The following is a 9,995-nucleotide window of genomic DNA, read 5'->3' on the forward strand; positions in this document are numbered from 1 at the left end:
GTTTGTTTCAAGCTGACCCACATCTAATCAGGGTTTATAAACACTGTTTTAGAAGGTTTGTTTTTTGATAGCACAAAGTACAGCCAGAGGTGGCATCACAAGAGGGCCTAATTTTAAGGTGAGGCAAAGGATTTGGAGTTATAGCTTACAAATCCAGGTATAGGAGCTAATTAAAGAATCTCTATGGTTATCACAGTATCAGAGATATAAAAGCTCAGCTTCGGATATTTTTAGATTAAGGAAAACCTAGAACCTGTGTCAAGCTTTTCATTGGGGGGTGTATTTCCTCAATTCCTGTAACTTTTAGGTTTCTTTTTATAAAACAGGGAATCTGATATTCCCTCAGACATTCCCTGGGGGAATTATTGCTGACATTGCAACTCATGGATCTGGAGGATTCCAACCAGGAAATGTTTGAGGCATTGTCAAATCAGAAAGTGGGGTAATATTTCAGAAAACTTCTGAGGTATGGAGGTAGAATATATCCTCAGGTTCTATTCAGTCTATTATTGGCCTTGTGAAGTCCAGGATGAGATAATATTTAGGTTGACCTGAAGAATTTTAATAAGAAGTAACAGGAACCTGAAATAAAATCATAAGAATTCAAGTTTTTCAAATTTCTTTCATTTTTTTGTAGATAGAAATCAGGCCAATGTGACTGTGGGTCGAAGCATACCTTACATCAATGGCTTTTGGTCAATTTTCTCATTTTTTAAGAAGCAGTATTCACAAGCTGGCAAGTCATCCAATAAAAAGCTTATAAAGGGTCTGCGTTGATGGGCAATTTTGAGGTCAATTTTCAGAGTCCTCTACCGGACAATGTATTTTACCACCAATAATATTTGTTAATTCAAAAATTCCTATTTGTTCTCAAAAGAAACAGACAACACGAGTGCTTTTTAGAAAACTTTTAATTAAGTTTTTTCCACAAAGAAGCAAAAAAAAAGTTCCCCCATCGAAAAGGAGCACTGCGTTAATTACAGTTCCAAGGCGCTAACAATAATCTAATTAGTTCATAAATTACCTCTAATGACAACGTTTGCTCTTTTTTTTTTGTTTTTTTTTTAAAAAGGATACCCTTCTTAAAATTAAAATAATACAAAAAAGCTATTTTTTTAACCAAAAAATTTCTACAAAAAAGTGTAAAATATTTACATTTTTTTCCTCTTTTCTGAAGGGGGGTTTTCACTGATGTCAAGGCAACAAAAACACTGTTTTCAAATGATTACAATATTTAATTAGGAATCATGAAGTCTCTGCAACTTTCGCATAATGAACACGTGACGAACCTCAGGACGATTTCATTAGCTTGAAAAGATGGGCTGAATGAGTTTTGGCGTGAGGGCGGCAATTTTGAGAGAATGAAAACGTGGTTGACATCTGTCTGACAGCGGCTGAATCTCCGCCAAGCTAGGTGGTTTCCCCGGCAGAAAGACCTGAGCTAATGCATGTTACAGAATGGCATTACGATGTAGGCTTTCAAGGGAAATAAGGCAAAAGGGTCATTATATAAGAATACACGGCCTAGATATCTGTGTCAAAGCCTGAGATTACAAAACATGAAGGGAGAAAAGAGGCCAAGTTCACCTCGGCTGATTATTTGCACAAAATAAGACATTTTTTTTTCTGCCTGACTTAGGCGGAAATAATCCAGAACAAAAACTGTAGCGCTGGAGAAGATGGAGATGGCAGGGAAAAATTTACTATTGACAACAAATAGCAATTCCTAGAGATAAATAAAGCCTGGACCAAAATACATTAGCCACATAACAGAACAAGCCATTTTGCCAATTAGGCTAGAAACATGTCAATTACCTTAAGGGCCCCATTGCAGAGTTGGATGTGGGCCAACGTTTTGTACAACAGAATAGTAATTATCGCCGAAACAATGCATACAACACCCATTAAGCTTGGTTTGGGGGTCTGGTTGGACCTACTTTACCTTTTTATATTCTTTTTACATCCCTTTTCCTGTTGACAGCAGGACAAAATTTAAAAGCAGATTACTTTTTTGCCCATACCTTGATACGATCAAGGTACCAATCCTTGGTACAAAGTTACGGCAATCAGCAGAGATAAAGGGGGTCTTGGTAAGGGCAACATGCCACTGGTCACTAAGGGTCAGGGGGCAGTTTGTATGACTATAACACCAGCCAACTTGAGTGGTGAGTAAATGAACCAAAACCTCATAAACTCAAACTCAAAGTCCAAACTCCAAGTACAATAATTAATGTCACCATGTTTTAGAAGTTAATAAAGACTCCCTCTTCCTCCTGGAGTCTATAACCAGAAAATAGAACCAGAGATGTCGACTTGTTTTGAAGTAAAATATGAAGCTGGATTTCTTCAGAAAGTTTGAAAAACTGGAGATGTTGCACTCCCAAATCCTGACCCAGCGAATTATTTCAAGCTGTTTGGGATCCAATACCACATAGACAATATGCCTGTCTCTTACTCAGCCATTTTCTTAATGCTCTATTGGGATTAGGTTTCACCAGGAAAGTATTATAAAGATGGTTGGGTAAAATTGAGAAAACATATTGCGTGAAAAATTTGAAGCACCAGGAACCTGTGGCATTTTAGCCTATTTTAATTATTATACATTTTGAAACCAAAACCTAGTGGCGACGCCATGATAGGAATAGTCACTATTTGGATGGCCTTCAAAGGCATGTTGAAGAAACGTGTATGCCCCAAAGAACCGGGGTCTACTTGCCAAAGTGACCATGATCACCCCTGTTCCTATGTTACTGGGTGAAGCCAATATTATTAAAAATAACCAGGAGATAAAAAGATGAAAAACTAAGGACACTCCAATCATCAAGACTCATCTCACTCTTTGGACCTGATTTTTTAAAGCTTTCCAAAACTGAAGATGGACTATCATCTGAGAACCAAGGTGATCCAACAAATCTGAAATGGATTTCCTAAAAAGGATCCTAGTTTGCTGGATCGCACAGGCTCACCTATGATAATCTATCTTCTCCAGTCTTGGAGAGAGCTTTAATAAATCAGGCCCTTGTGTTCTAGACACTGTTCTTAGTTGCACTTAAGTACTGTTACATCCCACAAAATAGCCAGCAACAATACATCTCTGTGGTAAAAGCATGAAAAGGAACATCGTACCACAAAACAATTCCAGGGGACAATGCAATGCTTATCCACCAACCCAAAAATACATATTGCTTGAGAGTTAATTCCCATAACAGTTTCTTGTATCTGCTTCTTACTGTCCCAACATTCCCTACAGTTACTTGTAGGATGTCTGTGGTTAAGTTCCTGGTCTGGCAGAGCCATTATCAATGATTCCTGGTCTGCCTGTTGTGTTGTAATTTTTTTGTTTTGGAGAATGTTATTGGAAAGTGGGAACATCCCCAAATGGGCAGGAGCAGAGCCAAGAACTGTAACAAGAAGTTCTGGAGGTCTGGAGACATGGAGGAAACCATTGAGTGACCCAGCCCACCACAATTCACTGATTACTGAATAGTTTTCCTCAGATTGACCTTTTAGATTTGCTTTTTTTAAAGTTTTGCATGGCATTTTGCGCTGCCTACTACTACTATTTTTTTTCTGAGGAAGAAAAACCTCTAATGTTTTCTTTCAGAAAAAAAAGTATTTTTTAGGGTCTCTTTTTAAAAACATTATGATTTTTACAACTGTTACCTAATTTGGATTGGATTCATTTCCTGGACTCACACATTTTCTAATTGAATCCTATAAAAATAAGTAATTTTTTGTCAAAGTTGTGTGAATCTTGTGATAAAAACATTTACAAAATCTGCTAAGATGACAGGACTATATCATTGTTCTGATATAAAACAACAAACCTAAAAAAATGTGTTTTCAAAGTAGCTTATACTGATACTGAACACATAAAAAAACAGCACAAAAAACAACCAAACATGATACAAAAAATAACTATAAAAACAAAAAAGACGAAAAAATAAAAACAAAAGCAAAAAAAAGTATAAAAGACAGCCCAAAGACAAAAAAGTAGTACAACACTGGACAAATATTGCCCAAACACACACACATATACACAAAAATATTAAAAAGCAAACAAACAAAAAAATATGTTGCCATTCAACATAAAATGCACACACAAAAAAAAAAAAAGAACAAATATATAGGCACTGTATGGCAAATCAAAGTATTCTAAACAAGGCAGCAAATATATGCTCCACAGGGCTTATTCAGATTAATGAGTTTAATATGCGCTCTTGCATTCTTCATCTCACTGCACACAATTTGTTTTTTTTTTTTTTCTCTCCACATATTCTTTGCTAGTAACTGAATCCCATGAGCAGAAAAAAATCAGCCTTAAAATTAAAATCCCTAAATAATGCAAACGGAAAAAAAACCTATAGCAATTTATTTATATTTAGAATACAGCGCAAACAGACGCACCAGGCTTGCCTGTCAGTAAAAAAAAAAGCCCTAAGGGTCACACCGCTTCAGGGAAGAAAAACATTTTTCTAGAAATAAAAGTGGGTTATTTAAAAGCATGATTCAAATTGCAACAATCTGCTGTAATAGGGAGCTGCTAATAATAATGCATCAGCTTTTCCACTTGAGCTACTCGGGTACGTACGCCACAACGGCGTTTTTTTGATGGATCTGACAGCGCTATAACACATCTCAAAATAATTTTCTTTTTTTAGGGTATTATTACTCACAAAAAATCTACCAATGCTCTGTGTTGTGTCATAGATTTATTTTTTTTTTTGTGGTCCACTCATGTGATTAGGTTTTATAGGGCTTTCGGCAAATGTATCGTAAAGGTACCCCAAGTGCAAGCAAATGGGTTTGTGGTGCATTTAGTGAACGCACTGCGGGAAATTAAATAGCCCACTGAGAGCCAAACTGTCTTTTTTTTCTGATTTCAAATGCATGCGACTTAACCTACATGGGAAACATAACAATTTCATGTAAATGACAAACGCGTGTATGAACACAATTTAAAGTTTTATAAAATCATGTAACGCTGGTTAGATTTTGATCTGCCTGTGTTGTGTGAATTGAATAAAATATTAACAATTCACAAGATACGCAGTCAAGTTCTCATGCTACGTGGTTTTTGGTAAAAGTGGTTGACAGATGATCTGACTTTTCGTGGTCCGAATAAGGTTTCCATACCCCATAAAATTGGACAACCGAATGTGAAATGTCCTTTCCCATCCATAAGGACCATGTCACATGATTTTGTCAATGGCGGCTTGGATCATCCATAACCAATCACTAATTCACCATACTAGTGGAGACCGTGGTATATTTGTAAATTGCTCGCCAGCCAGTTGGGGCGTCATTTGCCCGTCTTCACCCAGAATCTTTTTTCGACATTCCCTCTATTTAAAAGAATTTGATTTTATTTCCCAATTTTTGGCCCAAATATGTGCCATATAGCTCAGTAATAATTTCATTCTTTGACATTCACCCAACATCAATAGAAAAGTGATTTCTTGTACTATTCATCCTGTTTAAAAGATTTGCTTTCTGTGTTTGCTATTTGATTTGCATATAAAAAAATACAAAACTTTCATGGTTTAAAGGTTCAGCATTTACATTTTTTTTACAAAAATGTGTCCCTCTTCCCGCAGAAATGCCAGATTGGCAAAAAGGCTGGCATCCTCCCAGCAAGAAGATCTAAGATCATGTAGCTCTCCCTGCTATGGGAATACCTGCTCACTAGCTCTTTAGCATCAAGGGAATGCTTTTGGGGTTTCCCTTCAGAAATCAGGGGTCCCCCCCAATGGACCTCTTACTGATATCTAGGGGCATGTGGGCTGATTTCCACATACCATGTAGATACTAATCTTCCTTTTCTTGTATGCCAGACTGGGTTCTTTTTTTAATTTCATCAAACTAAACTATACTTTGTGTGTTACCCTGTAGTAGATCCTCTCCATGTGTACAGTATTTTTTCTAATTTCTTTTCTCCCCCATGACAGTGCCCGATTTCTTATTCCTTTGCTTACTTGTTCTAAAATGGGAAAATGTGCCTCCTGTAGCCTTCAGTGGAACTTAGGGGCAATTAGTATGTAGGCAAGATCCTCCATCACTATCAGTGTTCTCCCAAGAATTTTTTAAGCTGGGTGGGAAGAAGCTGTGGCAGGTGGAAACCCCTATATTGTGACCCAACTTTTCGGTAACCACCCAAAAACAGCCAGATTTGTAAGAAAGAAAATATTTATGCCTTCAGCATTTTTTGTTTAATAAATTAGGTCCTAAAAGAAAATAGAAAAGCATCGATCTTTGCTGAAGGCAGCGAGCATATTAAAGCATGTCCTGACGCATGCGTTGGTGTAAGGCCCTAAACGTTAGCAACAGTTTATTTTGTGATAGCTAGATAAAGTGCTAGGATAATATGTAAGATCTAGAAATGTTCCTCAAACAAATTTTAACTCATGAAACTCAGCAAACTAATTTTTTAAAGGGGTCTTAGTGCTGCCATAAAGCCTTGCTTGTATTTACAAAGTATACAACAAAAAAAATGCTGTATAAATAATAAGGAGGAGGCAAAAAGTTAAAATTGCAGAAAATTTTTTTTGTCATGTCTATAAAAAATGAACGTGAATGAGATCTTGTCAATGGACCCCTCAAAAATAAAATAAACCAGCAGTGGACTCAATTTGCCAATGTCCACAACAAGCTAAAATATTCACTTTAAATGAACTGACTCTTCAAATTTCCAAGGTAAGTGCATGTAGTAAAAACTCAGATCTTGGTAGCTGAATTCTGTTGGCACTTTTCAGACATTATAAAAAAGCCCTTACAGATCGGTAATACTTCCAATGGCCAATTTATTATTTTTAGACACCAGATTTCAGCTCTACTTGGCGCATTTAGGTAGTTAAAACTGGACAACAATACGTAAAAGTTGTTTGTAAAAATCCATCCAATCCAGTCAAACTAGACTTGAACTAAAGTTAACAAGGATATTTTATATTTTTGGCAAATTTGGGTTGCAGAAATTTGGATTGAAGTGAATTGAAAAAATTGCAATTAGGTAAAATTAACCTAATTCATTGGATTGGATATGTTTATGAATTGATTTGCCCATCTTCAAATGGGAAAAAACATCTGTTAATCCTTGAACACAGCTCCAACAAGACCATGGCATTCTTTTTAGAAGACCAACAGGTATTGGCAATTTACGCTTGCTGAAATATTGTCTTCACCAGTTCATGCTACATAAGTGAGAATTTATGAACCATCAAATGATCAATTTGCGGGGTTGTTCCCATATATTGATCCAAAGTGATTTATGAAAGCACATTATTCGCTTAGATTTCATCAAAATTAGACAGCATCTGGATTTTCCCAATTGAAAAATTTGGGGCTCGGCAATATTTGCTATATTTATAGCATACTCAAGCTTTTATCCCTAAGTCAGCCCGATACTTGCCCTCGACAAGTGCTGGCATGGGAAAAGGAAGGTCAAGTTCTATACACATGCTACATATCGATTTTTCTAAGCAACCGTTCACCTGTCTAGTTGTGGCAAACACGCTCAAAGTCAACTCATTGTTTGCAAAGATCTCCCCGTCTTTGGCCTCCCCTCACCCGGCGTTTTACAACAATAAAGAGAAATCTAAAAACAGAGTTTCTATAAATGGCACAAGAGATTAGGCCCCATACGTAAGGGGCGAAGGCTACATCAAATAGATTATTCCCTATCTAAAACTGGCTTTAATGAAAAGGGCTTTAAGCTTGAGCCTATCCCTCTTATCCCCCCGCAGCAAGAACCGCGCCAAGGCACCGAAATCCGAGGGAGACCTGTCACTTCCTATCAAAATAGTTCATGAGAGCGCAAACAAAAGAAGCTTTATTGAGCAAATGTAACATTTTCTTTAATATATTTTAACAATAGCCGGCGCGGCTCAGGTTGGCGTGGGAGACGAAGCCCGCTCCGTTTTTCACAGACTTGTGATTTCATCTGGGACCGGTGTGGGGTTGGAGACCGTCGTCAAGTTGAAAAATGGGCCCCCCTACCCGGCACGGACCATCTTTTATCAAGTGTATTTACTTGTTCAGCTGACATCTTCAAATATCTTTCTAATGTTGAGCTGTAAAAAAAGAAGAAAAAAACTAAATCTCCCCCTTCGGTTTTTTTTATCACTCATTTTCGTTCTCTGTCTCCCTGGCGACCGACACTTTAATGCCATAGCGAAGAGAGCGAAAGAGAGAGAGAAAGGCAGACACGAGAGAAAAAAAAGGGGGGAGACGCTAAGGGAGAGAGTAGTCCCAATCTGTCTCCATGGCAACGAGGCCTAGCTTAATTACGCTCCGTTTTCTCTGCCTTTCTCCCCCCCCCACCGTTCTTCTCTCCCGTGCCCCCAGCCGAGGTGCCATATTTTAACATGTCCAAGCGCGCACACCGTCGGGGCCCAATCTCTCTGCATGGGGTTCATGTTTTCTCATCTCCCTATACAACCTGGCTATTTTGCTTGGAAAAAAAAAAAGGACAGAAAGGACTCACGGCGGGTAACGGTGACACAGGACAACGACAGCGACAGTTCAGAATGAGCGTAAGCAGCGGGGCGCGCCTATGCCTATTTTCACAAGGCTGAAGGGACGAATACATCAAATGTTGTCTGTCATGGAGGGGTAAATCTTGGTTTGATGTCGTAAATTCAAAGAACATGACTTGACTTTTGTGCAAACATCAGTAGGGGAAGGGGGCAGAGATGGTAAAGGCTATTGTTTAAGGCTTTGGGCTGGAGATTAAAAAAACAAAATATTAAAAGGAAAAATACACACACCACAAATCAGAGTGGCAGCCATTTTGTCTCCATGGCAGCTAACTTTTCTTTCCTTCATCTGTGCCGCGCGAGGCGCCTTTGACTGGAGCACAATACAGTTCATGGGGCAGATTGCTGGCTTTGTTCCCTACTTTAGAAGTAAAGGCTAGGTCCACTCAAGACTAATCTTTGAAGGTGGATGCTGGTAGGTTATGTCAACTCCTTCTTGAACCACTTGGTTTCACTGCCATGATCTGTACTGTAACTTGGCAAAACCAAGAGCAAGAACCCTTGTGATGTGACACGGGCGATTCAACCAGAAAGCATCCACCTTGAAAGCAAGTTCTATTAATCTTTTAAACCTTGTCCAATGTCATTGGCAGCAGTTCAACCATCTTGTTTTTGGCAACTTTTTGCATGTCTTCCTTAATCGGTGAAGTAATGCTGTTTGCTGGTCAAGTGCAACTGTTTGCGTTCACGGTCAGCACCGGTGACAGCGGTCTGGAGCAGTCCAAGTCTATCTGCCCTTCATTGTCCCCAACCGCAATGTACTTTGCATCTTGGGGAGTACGTAGAAGGCATGCGAACGTGAAGTGCACACACAAAGGGGGGCTTGGCCAGGCAACTTTCACTTTTGAATATGTCCTCCGTCCCTCCTACTCTGAGCCCCCAGCCTCCGTAAAAAAAAAAAACAAAAAAAAAAAACAAAAAAATAAAGAAAAAATAAACTAGAAGAAGAAGTCGCAGATGGCGGGACTTTCATACTTTGTAATAGATATTGGCAGGGCTCTGGCTAGCCATGTCCTGTACAATGTACACCGGGTGTCCATAGTCTCCGCTGACCTTCTCGTAGTGGGGACAGAAGGCACCACCTTCTGAAGGCCTCAGTGGCATGATGATGTCGCTGGGCTCATGCCCATTGTTGTTGCCTCCGCCTCGCTTCGGGGAGGTAATGGAGCCCAGTGAGAGGGGTGGATGCCGAGTGTCACTGTGCTTGGCTTGCCGACGCCTGTGGCAGGCCCATCCAACCACGCCAAACACCAACAGGAGCAGGACAGCACCCCCAGCAGCACCGGCCACTAGAGGAACGTGGGAGTTAGGGAGTGGACCATTCTCTCCTGTCTTGGTGGCATTTCCAGAGGTGTCTCCTAGAAAAGAGGAAAAAAATTGCAAGAAAAAACTGTTAGCTATGACATACAACCTTACCATATAAAAGATAAGTATAGCAAATATCATCATGTTAGGATTAGGAAA

The 9,995-nt window shown here is 39.1% G+C and overlaps 1 protein-coding gene across 2 annotated transcripts in view; it reads right to left on the minus strand.

Moving 5' to 3' along the window:
• Positions 1-896: 896 nt before the first annotated feature.
• EFNB3 (ephrin B3) overlaps positions 897-9,995 on the minus strand; it is a 46,954-nt gene continuing 37,855 nt past the window's right edge. Inside the window, exons 5-6 of one of the 2 annotated variants that reach the window (XR_011919239.1) lie at positions 8,763-9,889; positions 897-8,066 (exon numbers count right to left, since the gene is read on the minus strand). Coding sequence is in view for 1 of the 2 variants with exons in the window: in XM_072399325.1 (XP_072255426.1) it covers positions 9,501-9,889 (389 nt within the window). In the remaining variant the exon portion in view is untranslated. Of the gene's footprint in view, positions 9,890-9,995 lie in introns of both variants that reach the window. The other variant, XM_072399325.1, reaches the window with a different exon arrangement.

Source organism: Pyxicephalus adspersus, chromosome 2, assembly GCF_032062135.1.
Source record: "Pyxicephalus adspersus chromosome 2, UCB_Pads_2.0, whole genome shotgun sequence".
Lineage (NCBI taxonomy): Eukaryota > Metazoa > Chordata > Amphibia > Anura > Pyxicephalidae > Pyxicephalus > Pyxicephalus adspersus.